Consider the following 21,279-nt stretch of genomic DNA (forward strand, 5'->3'; position numbering starts at 1 on the left):
TAGAATCGTTATTTCCGTTGTAGCTGTCGGAGTCGTATGGCTGCGCAGCTTCCCGATTCGCCTGATTGCTTCGATTCTAGTTAGCCAAAGGCGCGGTGTTAGCCTTCAGCGTGCTGGCGCATCTTCTGCGATCCTACTTCCGTCTAAAAGTAAGGTCTTACATCCGCTTTCATATTATTTCGGCTGTTGTGTCGGAAGAAGAGGCCTATACCGAAACCGTTGTTAAAGCGGGTGGCGTTTGTGGGGCTATAGCCACTTCCGCTTATATAGTACAGCAGAATAATTACGACTAGCTACTGAGCACGAGGTTGGCAGTTTACTGCAGGATTAATATCCGCTGCTGACCGTGAGAGCGGCTATTGGTGCAGTTATTCCAATGGCCTGCTGTGGAACATATTACATCTCTGACCCAGCTCCGCCAACAGATGGGATCGAGACCCTGAGATACACTCAGCCAACAAAGCCCTCCATCCTTCCTCTTGCTACATGAGGTTACAGTAGACCCTAAGTCTCCAACAAAGACGGCGAGGCAGTAATCCGACTGGCCGCTTAAAGCACGTCATGACCGAAGAGTGTCGCTCTTTCCAAAATGGGCAGGTGGATTTGGCTAAGTGATGGGCGGTGGGGTTCCCGTGATGTTCCAGGGTCTAGCTTCTTCGTATACCAAGCACCTCAACATATGGATGCACGCACGCGATGCGATCCTTGCAATAGTTAGTAAAAAAGACAATGGGCTCGGCGGCACTTAAATGTTTGCTCTTCCCCTCCGGGGGATCTGCCTTCTGCATGTTCTGTTTATCACTCACGCCCTTTCAGCGAAATATTAGCTTACACGCGAGACTCTGCCATGGCGTTCTCATCGCTGCGCAACAGATTTCTCGGTCGAAGTACCCCGAGCGCTGAGAATCCTATACCCGAGTCTGACAACCCGGTGCCCGTGTTTGAGAAATCGGGCGCGGCTACAACATCCGAGGCGGATGCCATTGGGAATGGTTCTACCTTGTCCAGCGGCGAGGTCATCTTTGACTCCGAGAAGGGACCCGTCATTATTGGCCGAGAGGGCAGTGATAGTGACGAGCACTTTGCCGATGACGACCCGGCGCTCAGAGATATCCCACCGCAGGTGCGACGTATTGTCAGTTTGACGGATGATCCGACCCTGCCTACTCTTACCTTCAGATACTTCATCTTAGCCATCTTCTTCGTGGCACCCGGTGCCTTTGTGTCGCAGCTGTCCAGTTACCGCACGACGTATGCGCCCTACTCCGTGTTTTTCGTCCAGATTCTGTCAAACTATATGGGACTCTGGCTGGCTAAGATATTACCTGAAAAAACTATAAGGCTGCCATTCACAAAGTTCGGATTCAGTTTGAATCCCGGGCCGTGGAATTCAAAGGAGCATGTTCTTGTTACTATTTCGGCTGCGTCAGGAGCGACGTATAATCTTGCATAGTAGGTCTGCACACGTCTACGAACGATGGCCGCTAACTAGTATACAGTGGACCGATTTCAATGGCAGAGCTATATTTTGGTATCAGAATCAACCCTGCTGTTGCCATTTTCTTCATGTGGGCGGTCGTTTGGGTTGGTTATTCATATGCGGCCATTGCACGCCAGTTCTTGCTCTATGATCCACAATATCCGTGGTTCTCTGCGTAAGTTTTCCTAGGCAGATCGAGTAGCATATCGAGAGGCAAAGTGCTGACAGGACAGGTTGTGTCAAACGGCCCTATTCGAAACACAGAAAAAGCAAAACGCACATCCCACACGAGTCTCTAGGAAACAAATGAAAGTATTCTTTTTTGCTCTGGGGTTCGTCACCACATGGCAATTTCTCCCCGAGTTTATCTTCCCAATGCTGGGTTCCATGGCATTCTTATGTTGGGTAGCCCCAAGAAATGCTACAGCAAACTTTCTCGGCTCTGGATTTGGTGGAATGGGCCTATTGAATCTATCATTCGACTGGTCTAATTTGAGCAACCTCAGCAACAGTGGAAGTTTGTTCGTTACACCGTGGTGGACACAGGTTATTATTTTCCTTGCCTACGTTGTCGCCTGTCTCATATTAATTCCGGCCGCAAAATGGGGAGGCCTCGGCCAGTGGGACCACAAACTTATGAGCAACAGACTATTCACAGGTGATATACCTCCCCTACCAGTACGCTTTTGAGGCTAACATTTCCCAGTCGATGCCGAGCCATACCCTATTCTGGAGTTGATGACACCACAAGCGACCTTCAACGAAACCGCTTATGCTGAACATGGCCAGATCTACGTTGGTACTCAAGTACTATGGACCATGTTTTTTGACTATGCAAGTTATTCCTCTGGCGTTGTGTGGCTGCTGTGCTTCGGATACCCAACAATCAAGGCCACGATCGAGAAGCTGCGAGCCCGACGACGCGCAGGTGGTAAAGAAACAATTAACCACCAGTACAATGATCAGCTGAACATTCTTCAGCGTTCATATGAAGAAGTTCCATGGTGGTGGTAAGTAATATGGTCATATAACATATTAGCCACTGACACTTCTCTAGGTATGCGCTATTGTTTCTAGCCTCATTTGTGATTATTATTACCTGTGTTGCAACGGGACAGCTGTTTATACCAGTGTTCACTGTATTCGTAGCCCTGGCAACTGGTGCGGTAATGGTCATTGTAAGTAATGTATGACCTTGGAAGCTACCAACTTGCTAATGTCGAATTTCAGCCATTGGGATGGCTCTATGCTGTCTCTAATTACCAACTAGTGAGTGCTTCTGAACTACGTTGACAACGCGGGCTCCATACTGACACATTTCAGGCGATCGGAACTACGAATGAACTTCTATACGGCTTGATGGTCAATTCTATAAGTGGCAACCACAACCCATGTGGGGCAACTGTGTACAGCTCCATTGCAGGAGATGCATGGTACCGCGCCCAGCTCATGTTGCAAGATCAGAAAATTGGCCACTATATGCACGTACCACAACGAGCCGTGTTCTTCTCTCAGCTTTTCGGGTCCTTTATTGGTATCCCTATTAACTATGGCGTTATTCGCTGGGCCGTGAAGTCAAAGGCGGAGTACCTCAACGGGACTAAAACAGACCCAACGCATCAATGGACTGGTCAATCGCTCGCAAGTACCTTGACAACGAGCGTACAATACGTCTTAATTGTAATTTTCAGTTCTCAACTATCTCCCAGGCCTTCACTGACACCAATCCACAGGGCCCCAAGCGTCTTTTCCAAGAATCTCTCTTCTACCCTGTCCCATACGGCTTCCTGGCCGGCGCCATAACCCCACTCATCCTCTTCGGCCTGCACAAGCTCTTCCCACGCGCGAAATTCCAGCTCTGGAACAGCACCATCTTCTTCGCGGGATTGTCGTACTTCTACGGCAATATCAGTACGGGCTACTTCAGCTCCATTATCGGTGGCTTCGTCGTCATGTTCTGGGCCTACCGTTATCGCTATGACCTATGGGCGCGCTACAACTACCTACTCGCGGCAGCGTTTGATGCGGGGTACAATCTGAACCTTCTGCTCATCTTCTTATTTTTTGGCGCGGGGAAGGTGGTCACGATGCCGAATTGGTGGGGGAACAATGCGGATAGTAGTGATAGGTGTTTTGCGCTGGATAAGAGTGCTTAGATGGATGGGGGGGGTTGGGAATAAGGCCGTGGTAGGGCTGTCTTGTGTTATACCAGACCGATTTAATGTTGTGAATAACTGTTTATTGGAATTAGATGGGTGATAAGTTGGTCATTTTTCGCAAGAATATAGACCAATCATCAAACACATATAGTTTTGTATTGACTGATTTATATATATAGATTGAGTAGATTTTGTATTAATACGCACACGAAACAAACTTCTGAAGTGTCCGACATACAGCGAACAATCTTAGCAACCCTTCTCTAAGGGCAGTCTGCATCATACACGTCCGCCACCCCCGGATTCGGCCCAACGCCATTCTCCCACCCCAATCTTACCAGTGTCTCCCCCTTCACATCATATTTCGGCCACCCATACTTCACCAACCCCTCCGCTGGATCCCTGGCAAACATCCCCATCATACCCCTCAAATAAATCCCCATCCTCACCAAATCCCCCGACACCTCCGCACCCCCCGACCCCGCCCCCACCGTATCGAAAATCGGCAGCACCTCGCTGGCATGGTATGCCCCGCTGTCCGGGACCGTCGTCAGCGCGAGCTCTGGGAAGTTTCCGAAATAGCGGTACCGGAACGTTGGCAGTCCCGCCGCGACGCTGGCAGCGGAACGCGTCGCTGCGGGACACGTGAAGCTGACGAGATTGAAGCCGTCCCACTCTGCGTCGCTGAGGTACTGGTCAAAGACCGAGGCGATGGCACGGTGGTAGCCGGCTTCGTAATTGGTGTTTCCGATTAATAGGGGCACCTTGGCAAACTTCCCCGCAGCGAGGCGGGCGGGGTAGTCGGAGAAGGCGATCTCTTCGTCAATGGTGGGCCAGAAGAAGGCGGAGCCGTAGGCCTGGTTGACGAGCGGGATGGCGTTAGTTATGTTTTCGGAAGGCTTCGTGCGCATGCATGCCATCTGTGTAGCGGGAACGGTAGTATTGTCACCGCAGCCAAGCGTGGATGTTACAGTGTACCAGCTCTCGGCGGTCGTTTCGGCCGTGAAGGTGCCGATGGCTGTAGTTCCGGATTCCAAAACTAGGCCGGCGGCGATGGGGTCATCGGCATAGGCGAAGGAGTACATGTCGATTGAGCCGCCGCCAGCGGACTGGCCGAAGAGCGAGATGCGTTTTGGGTCGCCGCCAAAGGCGCGAATATTGTCGCGGACCCATTCGATGGCAAGGCGTTGGTCGAGGATGCCGAGGTTTTTGTGGTAGCCAGGGGCGCCAGGGAAACCGAAGATATTGAGGCGATAGCTGGGCTGCGGGTTAGCAAGGGAGTTCGGTTTCAGGGGTTAGCGGGGGCGTACTTGAAGGTTACAAGGACGACGTCTTCTTGGTCTGCGATATACTGCCCATCGTATATTGGGTCCGACGAGGAGCCAATTGTGTAACCACCTCCATAGACCCAGATCAGGACAGCCTTACCCTTCTCGCCGAACTGCGGTTTCGTCCAGACGTTAAGGGTAAGGCAGTCCTCGCTTGAATCCGCGTAGCCGAAATTCAAGTCGACGAGGGCAGCAAGACCTGCCGCTGTGAGGTTCTTGCCCTTAGTATTTGGAGGCGTAGAGCCGCCGAAGACGTTGGCTTGAGGACATGAGTGGCCCTGGTTTGGAATTCTTAGTTCAGGGCATGCAAAAGCGGTGTGTGGGGGAGCATACGAATTTCGAGCCGTCGATCGGCTTGTGATTATAATATCCTTGGGGGGGAGCAAAACGAAGATCACCAATGGGAGGTTTGGCATAAGGAATTCCGAGATAGGTGGACACGTTCTTTGCGGATGATGCGGCGTGCCCAGAGACGGGGCCGCCCTGGGTGTAGACTGTCTGGCCGATAGTCCATGAGTGCTTAGCAGGCGTGCTGCTTGCTGGCGAGTAGAGGCAGAGGATGCCGGTGAGAAGAGCTTCACGGAGTCTCATTGTAGTGGTCTATTGTTATTGAAGGTAAAAGATAAATTCAAAGGAGAGTCGGTGGTGACAAGAGATATCATTCATTTACGCTGCCTGGCGCCCATCTTGTTTTTTATATATGACAAACGAACTTCCAGTGACGACGCTCTGTTCACGAATCGGTAATGCTTACCCGACTCAATAAGATGTATATACAAAAACATATGTTGAACCCGACAAATGCGGTGTGGTTACGCTGGGTCCAAGAGCTCGATGTTACAAGGCGTCCAATACCAGGATGGTATTTAAGCTGTCATGTCTCACCGGGCCAGGGTGATGTGCAAAGGTTTAGCTGCAACGGTCTGCGTCACTTCGTATTGCGGATTCTTGGCTACCCGAACCCTAATATTCTCGCGGATCATCAGCCTTTTAGGCCATGGGCTGAGGCTGTGGAGTGACCTGCTTACGTAGACTGTGAGATGTTTATAACTTTGTTCATCATGAATTCCATGGAGTATGGATACCGTGTATACGTAAGACTTCTATTTGGTTTGGATTGAGAAGCAGCCACTCAACCAATGTGAGAACAAGTCCCCTTTCGGAAATCACGTAATATTGTGAGACGGCATCGCCGGATCCTACACGTTTCTCATTTTGATTGAATTTTTATGAATTTTATTAATTAGTTTAATGAGCCTATAATATGAGCTTCGAAATCTAATTCTGAAGCAACTCTAATGCAACAGACCTGCCATCAATCACGTGTGTATTTAAACAACTGTTTCGGCGTATCCGGCTACCCTGGTTGACCCTAGACAATCAGGTACGGATACGAGGTACGACTAGCCTCCCTGTCGCTTCTCACGGCAAATACAACCCACTCTAACCATGCGTCTGTATATCCATCTCCTCAACCACACAACATCGTCTATCTATTCTATATTCGGCGAATCGGTCGTTCTTCGTTGGACTTGTCTTGGCGTCTATTGATCCTATCGACTTCTTTCCATACATGATTACACTCTATACCCCTCCACGTGGGCGCTTGTTCCTGCGCTTGCATTTATCCAGGGATTTTAGTTCACAACTGGTGCTTTCAAGTGCTGATCATCAGCAAGGGCATTGCGAGCACGTGGGCTTCTACCCAAACGCGAGTCGATACCTTCAAAAAAACAAATCAAAGGAAGCTCGAAGCTATCAAGGTAGGAAGTTTGACGTTTTTTTAGACTAGGTCTCAGGTAAATATAAACCCTCTCGTCGCTCTTTTCTTTTCCAGTCAACCTGCCACCCGGTTGGCGTTTCTTCTCCAGTTCTTTTCAGCTTCGTGATCTTCACAATGGCGCGCTTCCCAGCTGTCTTGGCTTCGGTCGTTTCCACCTTGCTCCAAGCTTTCCCCGCCAATGCCGCCGCCGCCACCGATGCCGCAGCCGCCAATGCGACCATGAACTCCCAGATTCGCCTGGCGTATGCCGGTGATACTGGCATGTTCGTTAGCTGGAACACTTTTGACCACTTGTCGAACCCAACTGTGCACTACGGTCTTTCCCCAGATGCATTGACCGAGACAGCTTCGTCTGAGGTTTCGATAACATACCCTACTTCTCTGACATATAACAACCATGTCAAGTTGACCGGCCTGAAGCCGGACACGCTGTACTACTATCTCCCAGGTCACCTTTTGACCGCTACCGACACGTCGGTCCCTTTTACTTTCAAGACCAGCAGATCAGCTGGAGATGGCACACCTTACACCGTGGCCATGTTTGCTGATCTTGGCACCATGGGCCCGCTCGGTCTCACAACATCCGTTGGCAAGGGCGGGGATAGCTTCCTTGAAATTGGCGAGAGGAACACAATTGAGGCCCTGGAGGCTGATGCGAACACCTTCGATTTCATGTGGCACGGTATGATACGTTCGCCCTAATTCATCGCATTAACTAACGTTTAGCGTAGACGGAGATATTGCGTATGCCGACTACTGGTTGAAGGAGGAGATCCAGGGTTTCCTCCCTAACACCACTATTGCTGAGGGATACAAGGTCTATGAGTCCATCCTGAACGCCTTTTACAACGATATGGCCTCAGTCACCGCGTTCAAGCCTTACATGGTTGGCCCCGGTAACCACGAGGCAAACTGCGACAACGCAGGGACAACCGATAAGGCAAAGAACATCACCTACGATTCCAGCATCTGCATGCCCGGCCAGACTAACTTCACCGGTTTCCGCAACCACTTCCGCATGCCTAGCGCGGAGTCAGGTGGTGTCGAGAACTTCTGGTACTCTTTCGATCACGGGATGACGCATTACATCCAGCTCGATACCGAGACCGATCTCGGCCACGGCTACATTGGCCCCGATGAGGCCAATGGAACCGAGGGATTCTCGGAAGGCCCATTCGGAATCATGAATCAGCAGACTACTTGGTTGGAGAACGACCTGAAGTCTGTGGACCGCACCAAGACCCCTTGGGTCATTGTCGGTACGTCTTCCCTACCCCTCTCATTAACCTTATAAATCTAACCCTCAACCTAGCTGGCCACCGCCCGTGGTACCTCAGCGCCAAGAACGAGTCCGGCACCATCTGCTGGGGCTGCAAGGAGGTCTTCGAGCCCCTTCTGATCAAGTACAACGTTGACCTGGTCTACTCCGGCCACGCACACGTCTACGAGCGTCTCGCTCCCATGAACAACGGCGTCAGCGACCCTAACGAGCTCGACAACCCTTCCGCACCATGGTACATCACCAACGGCGCCGCTGGCCACTACGACGGCCTCGACACTCTTGATGAGCACCACGACTACTCTCGCTTCGACCTTGACATCGAGGACCACGCGTACGGGTGGAGCAGAGTCACCTTCCACAACTGCACGCACATGACTCACGAGTACATTGCGAGCAGGAACGGCAGCGTGCTCGACTCGGCGACGCTGATTAAGGACCGCAAGTGTGCGTTCTCGTCTGGCGGCGGTAGCGGCGGTAATGGCACCGGGGGTAACGGCACCGTGACCCCAACTGGACCTTCTGCTGTCCCGACTGTCCCGACTGGTGATGCTTCCCGCTACGTCTTTGGCGGCGTGATTGCTGCTGTTTCGGGACTGGTTGCGTTTGCGCTTTTGTAGATAATATTATGCCACGCCGCCTTTATGGCGAAGTTGATTGGTGTTGATATATTGCAAATAATAGAATTATCATTTAACAATAAACAATCAAGATAATCTTGAGTAAGACCCCATGTACATAGCTCAGTGACATAGTATTTTTATGTCGTGCTTTTAATGTCGTGTACTTTTTATTTTTAAATTATTTTCCTTCCTATCTATATATATTCATACAATAGTAACTGTCGACTTTGTCCAAGCCTTTTCATACCGAGATAACGTACAATACATGCTTAAATATCCCACCCGCTCATAAAGCGGCATGTCGCCAGAGGCAGCCCGAAGAATTAATGCTCCATAGTGCGCATGTCTATTAAAATGGGGTGTATCCGTCTCCTCTGGGTCGGGAATCCTTTCTCCGGTATAGCCAATGGCCACTATCATGCGAACCAGGAAAAGAGTGAGAGACTCGGGTCTTATTTCTACGATCTCATCGGCTTTAGTCTCCTTCCAACCACATATGAATCTTTGGTTGGCCGTGTCGAAATATGCATCTGCCATATCGCCGCTATTTCCCTCGCTTGCAACATCAAAGATTGGGTGTCCAAAATACACATCATGCTCGATATCGGCTTTGCTAATGTCCCCATCGATCTTTAGTAGTGGCCACGAGTATCCATTGAGCGTAATGTGACCGGATTCCACGCCCCCAAAAGGATCCCTTCCGGCCATCTTCATATCCCAGCCAACAATTTCAGCATCATGCAATGTGCCACCCACATTGCGCTCACTATAACCAAGAGAAATTTCAGCATCCAGAGCCGCCCAGCTCCACGTCGGTGCCCGAAACTCTCGTGGCCGGCGAGAATTCTTGGGCTCTTCACAGCGCCATAACAATCCAACTCTCAAATCTCTCTCCCATAGACCAGCAACGTATTTATCACCCGTCAAATGGGCAAACTGCGCAGCGACCCCGGAAATGGCAGGGAGTTTGTCGCTTGCGACGGTTAAATTGCGCTTGCTGTATTGCTCGAGGATGCTATACCATGTGGAGCAGAACTCCATGTACTTGGATGGAGTAATGCCTGCTGCGGTTGAGTTTGGCGTCAACTTCTGGATGTCTTGCGGACGGTTATGCCAGCGCCAGAACTGGTTTTCGTTGTATTTATCTGGCTCGTCGCCATCGGCGGCACAAAGAAGACCTCGGCATTCCCAGTAGAGCTGCCTCTTCCCGTAGTACAAGATGCGTTCTGACAGATACCGCTCCTGGAGTGCCCAACCACGCGTGGCAAGATGCGATTTGACAATTCCGTCTATCAGTTCGTCTTCATATTTCTCTTTTCGGCGTATGGAAACCGGCCTGTGAGAATCACCACTAGCATTTAATTTTAGAGAGTTGTGGAGAATGGGAACTGGTGGTTGTTCATAGACATGAATCAGATTCCCGTTGCTGCCAGTTGAGACTGCTGCGGCGATGGTGAGGGCCGAGTCCTTGTAGATGTCGCCCATTTTCACGGAGGCGGTCTCCCAGTCCGTTCGTGAGTCTTGCAGAATGCACAGTGAGTCAATCCAAAGATATCGATAACCAAGTTTTCGGGTAATGGTAACGGCATCTTGAAATGTATTTGGCATCGTCGTAAATTCGATGTGTTTTATCATTTGGGACAAGTTTTGCGTCGTGGTTTGGAGAACACCTGCTGGGTCTCCCCAGCTATGGCTGAGCGTCAAATAAACGCCTTGGGTGCCGCTTGTCTCTAGTAACTGGAGATCCTTGGAGACTTTTGAGTTCCCAACGTCAAGTACACGGTCGGGCAGAGTTGTGGGCTGGATTGGCACGCAGGTTTCCTGATGCTGTTCTTGACATGTAGAAAGCCAGCTCTTTGCTACGTTAAAGCTGGCGTCAGAACCCAAGTCAGGGGAAATATCATATCTTCCAATCCTGTAGCCACCGAATCGTAGATTTTCCTCTGTTGCAATTGTCAATGGCTGGATGGGACCACTATGAGCGCCTTAGGACTCACCACGAGGACAGGTAAGCTTGAATTCCACCACAAGGTCAAAACGCCCAACGCGGACAACCAACGTGTCCATACGCCTCTTTGACTCCACGGAAGCAATACGGGATGAAGTGATGCATACTTCTAATTGGGTGTTCCCAGAAACATCTTCGGGTTCCAGGGATTGGAGAACCTTTTCTACGCTGTCATAATCTCTCGTTTTTGCACCGTCTCCTTGTCTATAATGGTGCCTGGAAAGTTTGCAGGAAGCCCAGATCTCATTGCAGAATTCGCACCCATTTTTTGCTGAGGCGACTAGGTTTTTGTAAGATGAGTGATGGGGAAGCCAGGCGCCATCTGGAAGTCGATAGTAAGGCGCTGTACGTTTTGCATCACTGTCGATAAATAACCCCACAAGTTTTTCAACGGATAGTTGGTCGCATATCTCGCACAGCATGATGTTGACTATTATTCTGGAATTGGCGAAAAGGAATAGTGATCCCGAACAATTATACAAATGCTGATGGTTGAGTTACGATTTGTGGTTGGGGTTGAATAAAATGCTGCGCCACAGACATTAATCAAGATCACCAAGACACAGGATACTGAAATAAATCTGCCTTCCTGATTAAGCTTCGCCGACTTCCCAAATATTACAGAACTCGTGATTGTGTTTCTTTATTATTGCTTGTAACTATTACAGTGTGTTCTTCCTCATTAGCGACTGGTTTTGTTCTCCTCAAAGTAATTCGTAACCCCGGACCTAGAATAATATACTCCAGCCACAGAACTGTCTTAACCCCGCATCTGCCTAATAAGAATGGGGAATAATTAGCCCGACTTCAACAACTAGTTCTTCGCCATAGTGGTACTTCCAAATTGAACACAATTCAAAACGATTTTAAACTCTCCGCATAACAAGAAATTACTACTCTTTTCAAGGATTTTCGCACATAGTGCGGTGCGATGGGTATGTATTAGTAGAAGATCCGTAGCGGAAGCATACTGACAACTTTCTTTCAGGCTACTACGAGGTGGGAATTCTCCGCAAGCTTTCCATCCAATCTAAGTGATTTAATGGGAGCCCAGTGTTAATTTGGATGGCATGACTTAGATCTATTGCCAACTCTGCGGCGTGAGCTTTAATATCAACCGTATCAGGACCCGGGCTGAGCCAAGACATGCCGGCTGGTCTGATACGCAGTGTCCTAGAGACCAGTTGCGCTATCACCTGGGGTCCAAATATTTCAATTGTCCTACTGAGGGCAAGGAATGTTGTGTAGCTGTCGACCGCATGCATAGTCTGCCGGTTACTCTAGGCACCCCCACAGTTAACCTCCCAGCGCCTCTTCAGTATGACACTGAATTTTTGCCACTGAGCGTACCCTATAAAATGGACCAAGACTATGAGGATTACGGTGGAGAGGCGGTAGATATGATTAAGCTTGGCCGCGAGGCGTATGAGCATATCGCCGGCCCAAGCTGTCGGCAACTTGATGGATATAACGGCCACAACATATCTGTCGAGGAGATGTTAGACTGTACGACTATGCAGTGTTTATATGCCAAACCTGAGAATTGGATACCAAATGCGGAAGATATGTACTTCGAAGGATATTCTAAGTACTACCTGAGCGGCTTATCAGACCATTCAAGCTCGGGAGGGTGGAAGCAGATGTTTGCTCCTATCCTCCATGGAAGAGTACAGGGAAGCATAGATAACGACAACAATTCATGGATAGACGTAAGCTTTTATTCATGCAAGGCATGAGCGGTTTGTACTCCTTTTGTACAATTGCTAACATATATACCTTTCGGACAGAGGAGCTGCAGAGAGAGTCCGGTGTGGTATTCCACCCGGCATGCTTCGAACTCTATAGAATAGTTAGCGAGGATACCTTCGGAGCCGTCAATATGAACGGGTTAGTTCAGCTGCGAAACATCTGCTGTACGAGAAACAGAAATTTCTGCGACTGGGGGGATGACGTTGATCGCTGTAAAGAACAGTGCTGGCAGCACATTCCTGGCACTGAGTATCTCGTTGCGAACCCTGTTTTCATTCCTGGCTTCAGAGATATATGTGAGAACGCTCTCCAAACCAACAAGGATTTTGACGTTCAACAGAGTGCTTTCTCCCAAAGAGAGCGGCATCGAGAGCATTCGGTTTCCGCAGACCCGTTCCTCAAGCTACCTACGGAGATAGTTCAAAATGTTGTGAGCTTTCTTAATTCACAGGAAATCGCTTCTATGCGGCTTGCGTCTCATGCATTCGAGCACTTACCTATATCACTCTGGCATAGGCTCATTCTTGCGGAGATGCCCTTTATCTATGAGGCACGGCTTAAAGATGTTACGCCGTATACATGGGCTTCTCAAGACGTTAACATGCTGCAGAATCTCAGGAAAGAAGTAGAGGAGTGGCAATCGCAACGCCAGAGAAAGGCTAGAGACCTAGAGCATGATCCTGAATTGGAAGCCAAGTTTTTAGCTACGGAACCTGAAGTCCCTCCGTGGCATACCGAATCTAACCTTAAAAGGCTGAAAGAAAAGTCACTTAAGATAAAGAAAAGGCTGCAGCCGATTGCACTACCTCACGACAAAACCAATTGGTACCAGTTGTACAGCGACATCATTCGCCATTGGAAGGATTTAAAGGGTCTGCAAAATCGTGAGAGGATATGGGAAACTGTTTACGACATCTGTGACGAAATTATCAATAACGCAGTTGATGATATGATGAAGGATCAATATGCCGTACTCAGGCGGGATGAATCTGATGACATGGATGAGGCTTGAAGCAGAAAAATTAATTTAACTGGGCATGACGGGTTAGGTTGCTGAATTAGATTTAATTTGTCACATTTTGGCGGAGGTTTCTACCACAAAGAGGCCAAACATTGGCATTAATCGGATTTCTCTGGTTCTCAACCAAAACAGCTCTAAAAACAGTTACTGAGATCTCTCAAAACATCAACAACCAGCTTGCTAAACATGCCGCTCAGTCTTGACCCCAAACGATCATCAAATTCCACACCAAAACTCCCTTCCAAACAAGTTAACACAACCTTCTGATACTTCTCTCCAGTATAAAAAGCCAGCCTCCGTTTCGTATGCTTTAGTAATCGGGCTTTTGTTGCTTCGGCGGTCTCAGCAATAGTGGTATTTGCTGGTGGGTTTACGAGTGCACCGCCATCGATTTGGGAGAGAGATTCCCAGAGACCGACTTCGAGCAGCATAGTCCCCAAAGCTACGAGCCGGTCAGTCTGGAATGAGAGTATTGGGTGGCGAGAAAAACATACCATAGATATCATGAATCTTGGAGAAGGTCTCGCTAGGCTGTCCCCACCGCTGGGGGTGCCGATATATATTTCGCTTGATATCATAATCTGGTCTCCCACTTGAAAAATCGGAATCGAGCCTGGAGTACTCAAAACCAAAGATCCTTGGCTGTTCTAGTATGGCTATTTCTGGAATTTCCGTGGGTTGGTCCGTCGCTGTTCCTGGGAGGAAAATGATGTTCTCACTGCGAAGGCTCTTGTGTACCCATCCCACCGAATGGAGGTGCCCCAATGATTCCGCCAATGCATAAGCTAACTTAATACGAGTTCCTAATGCAGGCTTCAGTTTTTTAGAAATGAGTTGGGTGTTTAGAGATGCCGGAACACTCTGTGGGGGGTATTCGAAGGCGAATCCGATGCGTTTTCCTGGAACGTCGTCGAAAAAATTGATGCAGCGAAGAACCCTGAATCGATCATTTTTTGTCTCGTGAAGCAATGCAACAAGTTGCAGTATCCTTCTAGAAACGATCTCATTTATGCTCCCGGTTCGATCCTGCTCATAGCTTTTATACTCGACAATCACCCCTCCTTTCCCAGTAATTTGCCCAACTTCTAATTCCTGGAATTTTATTGTCTCCTTGAATTCGAGCCGCGAAATCTTTAGAGTTTTTGCCGTCTCAACTGGGATTTGAGATGATCCTGGTGCAAGCAATTTCCTCATTCCAATCCCTTCTAGCATTCCGGCCTGACCTGCATCTTTATCCTCCTCGAGTTTCTCCATTTGTGAGACGGTCGAGAAGAACGGCAAGGGCCACCATGCTAGTTCCAACAGTGATTTCACTCGTTCAGTCCACGTTTCAAACTCAGCCACAAGATCCTCGGCGCTCTTCTTGTCACTCATAACCCACCTAGCTTTCTTCGTCCAGCTAGTACCCTTGGATAACTTCGCGTCTCCTGCTTTCCCAATACCCAACATGACAGACTTCCTCTCGTCAACCTCCAAGGCATCTATGCCCCCTGTCAACCAATCGTCGCCGCTCGCGTCTAAAGCATACCGTTTCTGCACGGCATAATACTTCTGCAACAACTCATATAGCTGCCTCAATAGATCTACAAAATTCTCGCGCACATTCTCCGGCAACTGATCGAATAATCTTCCCTGCACAAGAGGAAACTTATTTGCTTCAAATAGCACCCGTTCGAAGGCATCGAGACGTGTTATCTGTACAGAGAACCTCAGGCGGAATCGCTCAGCATCGGCGCCGAAGTTTTTGGTGTCAGACCAGAGTGTGGCGATGGCTTCCGCGGTGGGTTTGATGACTGCGATAACGCCGATGGCGAGGCCGGCGACTTCCATGTTCAACGAGGGAAGGGAGGTTGCAAGGGAATGGAGAGTAATGAGGAAGTGAAGCAGGTTGCCTTGGGACTTCAGCCGTCTGTGTTGACGGTCACGTGCCATGCCAGGGGCGCACTTAATATCACGTGAATTGCCAGAGGGGGTTTGCTTTCTGGTATGTACGACGAGGGCGCCAAACGAGTTAAAGATTTTCTCGTAATTATTTAGGGAAAAGACTGTGGAAGTGTTCATACATATAATTTTCTGTATAATTAGGAATTTATGTTTACATCCTATGACTCTTTTTCCTATTATACATTATTTTGTTCTTCAAACGCTAATATTTGAATGCTAGTTTCTCTGATTCTCATATTTATATACCAGTTTCTCAGATGCGACGAACAGTCTTTGGCATACTACTGCGCGTCACTGCCAGAGAATTCGGATTATGCACAAAGGGCATTATGAGACACCTATCCGGATTCTCAACTATTTAGTAAACTAAATTATTTACTTACTTACTTCCATTTCATCCCAGCGAACCAGAGGACAATAGGGGAGGTGGCAGCTGTCGGAAGGGAACGTTTTCACAGCATGCGCTCTGAACACTTCGAGTCCGTGGATTCGGTAATACGACGCAAATTTTGACTATTTGGTTATATTTATTTATTCTTATTACAAAGTATATAAAGTCCACTCAATCCTTCTTTCCCTTTGAAGAACTCCCCTCCGAAGCCGTATTATTAACACTAGTATCTGACACTGAAACCGTGAACGAAAAATCTGTCTCGCCGACTAAATCTTTCACATGCTCAATCAGCCTTGCTAGGTCATCCGTAATCAAACTACTCGCGACTTGAAGGCAAGCATATGCACTATAACCGGGCTCTTCTATATGTCGCATACTCAAAATACCGGTATCTAGGGCCTCCAAGCGCCTGTTCAAGTAGTAAGGTGGTGGTAGTTGGATGTAAGGGGGCAGGGTGGAGCCTTGTATGATGGATGCAGAGAGGAGGGAAAGCGTTGATGTGATTTGGTGGCTAGTTGGACCCACGTCCTCGATCAGGACACTTAGATCATTGAGCCAAGCCCTTTGTGTAGCGGTTTCCGGTTTGGTAGGTATGGAGCCTTCCTCCCTCGACCAGGTTTGAGTCGCATAGGAAATAAGAGAGAGGTAGTTCATGATGCTATTGTTTATTTAAATTAGCGTTCTGGTGCTGCCTGTGGGAGCGAAATATCTCGAACTAGGATACAAAAACTGCAAGACTTACTTTGTAGACCTGAGGATAATGGCTTCGTATGTCTCCCTAGGAAATTTACCTCCCACCGCCGGCTCCCACTTCTGCCACTCTGCATGCTGTTTTAAAGAAGGCAAAATCATCATGAGCTTGCCAAAAATCTTGTGGCGAGCTTTCTGTAACTGTCGATGAGGAGACGTCTTCGATCTCATGTCTCCTTCCGTATTGTTTAGTCGGACTCTAGTCGTTGAATTAACAACGCTGTAGTAATTTGCGAGCAGGTAAAGCATGGAGCCGAGATCCTTTCGAAGCAAACTGCGGTCCGTGAGTTGGTACGGAAAAATTGTCCAAATAAACGCCACGAAAGATCCTCCTGCTACACAAGCTAACCGATAAAAGGCGAGTTGGTAGGTGCTATGTGTGTGTTAGTTGCGTACGTAACTACCAAAATGGGGGTACTAACGGATAGTAAGTCTGGCCACTTGCAGATGCCGCTTTAATACCAATCTTCTTGACTTGAAGCTCATATCCTAGAAGTTCGGTCAGTCATCCGCACATTCATACTCCGGGGCAGGAAGTGGTACCAATTATCAAAACCTGTGTTACAATGGCAACTAGCCAGATTGGAACGAAGCGAGGGAATTTCAAGAAAAAATACATCTCGAGGAATATGAATAACCAAAGGAAGACGAGTACTCCGGGCGTTTTTTCGCCAACAATATACCAGATGACAAGTGAAGAGATAGCCGCGATAAAAGTCCCTGCGATTCGTCCCAAAAAGCCAAAAATCGCTTGGCCGGAAGTCATGTTCATACCGATGGCAATAATAATCATAGCCCACACTAAACGTTGCTTGATAAAGAAGAGTTGCGTATCCTTTAAGAAAGCGACGATACCCACAGTTAAAGTAGCACAGGCTACACGGAATCCAAATGCAGACTCTGGTGACCCCAAAAACCTAGGAATTGTCCGAAGCGCATTGCCAAAATGCTGCCAGGCAGTCTGTGGCGGAAGATGTTCAGGGTCCTTACGTTTGTTGAAACCAGAGCCCATATATATGTTGCTCATGCCAGATTCAGTTGAATCCGGATAGTCAGCGTCGACGGTCGCGTCTTCGTGGCCCAGTCCCATGATCCATTTCTTAAGTCGACGTCGACCTGGGACGATCAGTCGATTCTTTTTCATTGCGCCATCTTCGACCTTCTTGTCTGCAAACTTAACGAAATTTAATATTGCTATACCGGTGGAGTAGAGCTGGGTTCTGTTAGTACAGCGAATAATAATCTCAAGCCTATCGCAAAACAGTCTGCTCCAAGAGAAGGCAGCGGCAATAGACACATGATACACATGAATTAGAAAACACGTACCAGGTGTTCCATATATAGCATCAGATATAGCTGTTGTTGGTCTCGGCGGTGTTGGGCCTCATCCGGGGTGAGATTATTGCTGTCGCCGGGGGCGCTCTTTGCGTTGTCAAATTCGTCTTCAGACAAGCCCTTCTGTCGCGCCCATGCCTTTAAAGTTTCTCCTCGCTTACTGTGAAAGTCTACTACCTTCTGATTTAGGAAGCTAGTGAACTCCAAATCACCAGGCCTTGGATCGGTGCCGTTCTCCTCTACATCACCTTCCTTCTTCTTCTTCGGCTTGGGCAGAATCTCTAAAACAAGACCAGCATGCTCCATTCCCTCATCCATGGCTGCTACGGCTATAGCAAATGGCTCGTGTAAGGCTTTCATGACTTCGTTCCAGACTTTCTTCTCTTCCGACTTAGACGCTTCGTCAAGATGTTCCCAGGACTCAGCGCGATCGAAACTGTTTTCATGAGGTTCAACCCATCCACGCCTCTCGGCAATCCGTTCGAATATATCTGTGATAGTGCTCATACCTATGAGAGGAATTAAGATACCACGAAATAATGTGAATATCTCATCCAAATCCTTGGCATCTAATTTTCCCCACGCATACTCTCTCTTCGCAAATGGCATGTCGCCGTACAATTTCCCATGCAAACCGGTTAGTGCTCCGATAGCACCTTTCAAATCCCTGGCTTGGGTTGTCTCCGCGGGACTAGATTTAGATTTGTCTTGATTTTTCCCTTTCTTTCTGTCATCAGTTTTCGGATCTGTCGCAGTCTCTGTTGTAGCAAACATATCGCTACTTTCCAAGCTCTGTATGTAGGCCGTTTGTGCCTATTGGAGAAGTTAGTGCCATTGATCCTGAATTAAAAGGGCCGGGGGCAGCAAAATGTGCCCCACAAATGGTTAAAAACACATGGAAACACCCACCTTCAGAACGCCTCTGATCGCCTGGACATATGCTGCCTGTCCCTTTTGCACTACTGCCCGAGAAGATACCGGAATGATGAACAGAGAAACGCCCGTTGAAATAGCAAAGGCGGCTAAGAACGCTATCAGAAGTTGTCGTATGAGAGCCTCGCCCTGTTCTATCGTCTGAAGATTGGGTCCGAACGTGAATGCCACATTTGTGAAAATACTGTACATAATAGCCGGAAACTGCAAAGCCGGTATCTTCGCCCGCAAAGCGTTCACAAGGTAGATGTTCGCAAATAGCCATATGGCACAAACGGCTGCCTGACTTGAGTTGTATCTAGCTGTAGAGCCAGGTGGGGTTGTATGCACCCTAGCCTGTACTCCACTCCAAATACCCAACAACGCCACAGCGCTTCCAAGGCAAATGCCAATGGTGTTGAGAATTAACGTTTGTATGTACTTAGCGCGAGGCATAATAGAAATCGAGAGTACAGTGATAACAGGGACGAGGTAGCCTAAAGTGGTGAATATCCTTGCGATGTCGAGGGATTCATACCAGGCGACTGCTATGATGGGAGCGAGAGATCCTCTATTATAGTTTTAACCTCATGCAATCCCGCAATATGCCAATGGAGTATACCCACTTGAACATCATCATCAGAGTCCCTATATCGAGATCTATCTTTGCCCATATCCTCTTGAGTTTAGACGGTTTGGGTTCCTCCTCATCTTTTGTCCCATCGTTTTCGGCCTTTGCGTCTTTGGACTTCGATGCCTCGGCAGGCTTGTCCCTTACGTCATTCTGCCCATCCTCAGTATCCTTTTCGGCATCTTCTGCTGGCAGTTCCCTGTTGTCCACCGGCTCCGGCCTATCTTCCACAGCGGCTGACATCTTCATAGGTCCATCAGTCGCTCAATTGATTTTCGACTGGTATATTTACGTCGTTTGGAAATATGGTGAAGCAATATGTAAACTAAGACATCGAGACCAAAATTACGCACTATACTGGTAAACGGTAGCGCGTAAACATTGTTCCGGCTTAATAAGGTTATTTTGCCCCACCCTAAGGTGATCTTTCAGGGGTACGGGGTTAGGGGTGAGTATAATCCATGACCGTTGTCCGCGATGCCGTTCGCTTAGTATTCGGACACCGCCGGTGTGTGTCTGTATACTGGAACTCGTTGAACCCTTACCAAAACCTGCGTTGGCCAGGAGTGCTACAGACCAAACCAGGTACAGTGCCTCTGCGCTCTCACTGAAAGAGCAGGACGCCGGCATAGATTGTAGGCGTAAAAGCAGGATGGGTAAATCTGGTGATATGGCTGGCTTTTTGTACCCTGTGCATGATTGGAAACAATAAAGCGCAATGGTGGTTGCGAATTCACGATCGTTAACCAAATAGGCTATAAACACATTCTCAACTTCGACCAGTACTCGGTGGCACAACGTTAGCAACGTTCACAATGCCGTCGACTATTCCGCTCAGCTTGCTAGGCTCCGGACCTCCGAACTCACAATCACGCCTGCCACCACCTTGTTTTTTCCCCCAATTCACACCCACCATGACTTCCATATCTCCACCCTCCCGTCCGAAGTCACTCCCTCCTCCCTCTTTTATCCCAACCAACTACACCATCCCCCTCCAGCCTCACCCTTCACATCTAGCCCACGTTTCACTCCCTACCCCAGGATACCATCATCCTCCAACACGGCTTCGGCGAATACGCAGAACGCTACGTTACATGGCACCATACTCTGATCCCTGCGTTGCCTGACCACGGCTTTCATGTTTAGGTGCTGGGTCTAAGGGGGCATGGGGAGTCAGGTGGGGAGAGGGGCGTGGCGGATGTGGAGAAAGCGGCGGGGGAGGCGCTGCGGCTGCGGCTGCTGGGGGATGTGGAAGGAGCTGGAGCCGCCGGAGGGACAGGTAACACATTTCTGATTGTGCATTCGATGGGGGGTTTGGTGGCGATAGGGAGTGTGGCTGCGGATTCAACTGGTATAACGGGGGTGGTGCTGCTTAGCCCGGTTATTCCGTAGCCGGTAGCATGGTTGGGCATGCTGGCTGGTACCGCAGCGAGATTGGTGCCGGGGTGGACTGTGCCGGGGCTTGGGGTCGGAGAGGGTGGAATGACGAAGGACGAAGGGAAGAGGAGGGGGATGGAGGGAGATAGGCGGACTGTAAGGAAGGGGTGTCGTTTTTGACGGCCGCGAGTGCTGCAAGGGTGGCAGAACGGGCGAGGGCGTGGTTGGAGGGGTGGAGGGTCCCGACGTTGGCGTTGCATGGAACGACCAATGTGTGGGCTTATGTGGCGGGGAATAGGGGGTTGATGGAGGGGATGGGGTCAGTGGATAAGGAGCTAGTAGAAGAGAAGGAGGGTTGGCATGAGTTACTTAATGATCTGGATCGGGATGGGTTATTGACGCGAATACCCAGATGGCTGGACGATCATGTATGAAGGAGGATATATGGGAATGTTCCTCTCAGAGACCTTGTTGCTTAACTATATACATCCATTGTCAGGCTGCAT

The 21,279-nt window shown here is 48.9% G+C and overlaps 7 protein-coding genes across 7 annotated transcripts; 3 read left to right on the forward strand and 4 right to left on the reverse strand.

Moving 5' to 3' along the window:
• Nucleotides 1-314: 314 nt before the first annotated feature.
• Nucleotides 315-3,845, forward strand: VE01_03901 (uncharacterized protein). Its single transcript, XM_018273380.2, has 8 exons — nt 315-1,452; nt 1,500-1,655; nt 1,714-2,138; nt 2,187-2,490; nt 2,538-2,658; nt 2,711-2,749; nt 2,804-3,160; nt 3,214-3,845. Exons 1-8 carry the CDS (start codon nt 848-850, stop codon nt 3,634-3,636), a joined length of 2,430 nt encoding a protein of 809 aa, XP_018131708.1. The 5' UTR covers nt 315-847; the 3' UTR covers nt 3,637-3,845.
• Nucleotides 3,737-5,604, reverse strand: VE01_03902 (uncharacterized protein). Its single transcript, XM_018273381.2, has 3 exons — nt 5,301-5,604; nt 4,950-5,245; nt 3,737-4,896 (listed from the first exon to the last, which is right to left on the reverse strand). The coding sequence occupies exons 1-3, from the start codon at nt 5,556-5,558 to the stop codon at nt 3,903-3,905; spliced, it is 1,548 nt and encodes a 515-aa protein (XP_018131711.1). The 5' UTR covers nt 5,559-5,604; the 3' UTR covers nt 3,737-3,902.
• An 849-nt stretch (nt 5,605-6,453) lies between these two features.
• On the forward strand, nt 6,454-8,662 carry VE01_03903 (uncharacterized protein). Its single transcript, XM_018273382.2, has 3 exons — nt 6,454-7,432; nt 7,482-8,009; nt 8,063-8,662. The coding sequence occupies exons 1-3, from the start codon at nt 6,865-6,867 to the stop codon at nt 8,647-8,649; spliced, it is 1,683 nt and encodes a 560-aa protein (XP_018131710.1). The 5' UTR covers nt 6,454-6,864; the 3' UTR covers nt 8,650-8,662.
• Nucleotides 8,663-8,806: 144 nt separating this feature from the next.
• On the reverse strand, nt 8,807-11,304 carry VE01_03904 (uncharacterized protein). The gene is made up of 2 exons (XM_018273383.2): nt 10,650-11,304; nt 8,807-10,595 (listed from the first exon to the last, which is right to left on the reverse strand). Exons 1-2 carry the CDS (start codon nt 11,080-11,082, stop codon nt 8,857-8,859), a joined length of 2,172 nt encoding a protein of 723 aa, XP_018131783.2. The 5' UTR covers nt 11,083-11,304; the 3' UTR covers nt 8,807-8,856.
• A 217-nt stretch (nt 11,305-11,521) lies between these two features.
• VE01_03905 (uncharacterized protein) lies at nt 11,522-13,634 on the forward strand. The gene is made up of 3 exons (XM_059463576.1): nt 11,522-11,595; nt 11,649-12,369; nt 12,448-13,634. The coding sequence occupies exons 2-3, from the start codon at nt 12,360-12,362 to the stop codon at nt 13,419-13,421; spliced, it is 984 nt and encodes a 327-aa protein (XP_059319819.1). The 5' UTR covers nt 11,522-11,595; nt 11,649-12,359; the 3' UTR covers nt 13,422-13,634.
• On the reverse strand, nt 13,481-15,287 carry VE01_03906 (uncharacterized protein). Its single transcript, XM_018273385.2, has 2 exons — nt 13,925-15,287; nt 13,481-13,872 (listed from the first exon to the last, which is right to left on the reverse strand). The coding sequence occupies exons 1-2, from the start codon at nt 15,258-15,260 to the stop codon at nt 13,565-13,567; spliced, it is 1,644 nt and encodes a 547-aa protein (XP_018131713.1). The 5' UTR covers nt 15,261-15,287; the 3' UTR covers nt 13,481-13,564.
• A 600-nt stretch (nt 15,288-15,887) lies between these two features.
• Nucleotides 15,888-19,704, reverse strand: VE01_03907 (uncharacterized protein). Its single transcript, XM_018273386.2, has 7 exons — nt 19,392-19,704; nt 18,763-19,336; nt 17,845-18,666; nt 17,062-17,731; nt 16,941-17,007; nt 16,511-16,891; nt 15,888-16,426 (listed from the first exon to the last, which is right to left on the reverse strand). The coding sequence occupies exons 1-7, from the start codon at nt 19,643-19,645 to the stop codon at nt 15,937-15,939; spliced, it is 3,258 nt and encodes a 1,085-aa protein (XP_018131712.2). The 5' UTR covers nt 19,646-19,704; the 3' UTR covers nt 15,888-15,936.
• Between the last annotated feature and the right edge of the window lie 1,575 nt (nt 19,705-21,279).

The sequence above is a fragment of the Pseudogymnoascus verrucosus genome (genome assembly GCF_001662655.1).
Source record: "Pseudogymnoascus verrucosus strain UAMH 10579 unplaced genomic scaffold scaffold_14, whole genome shotgun sequence".
Lineage (NCBI taxonomy): Eukaryota > Fungi > Ascomycota > Leotiomycetes > Thelebolales > Thelebolaceae > Pseudogymnoascus > Pseudogymnoascus verrucosus.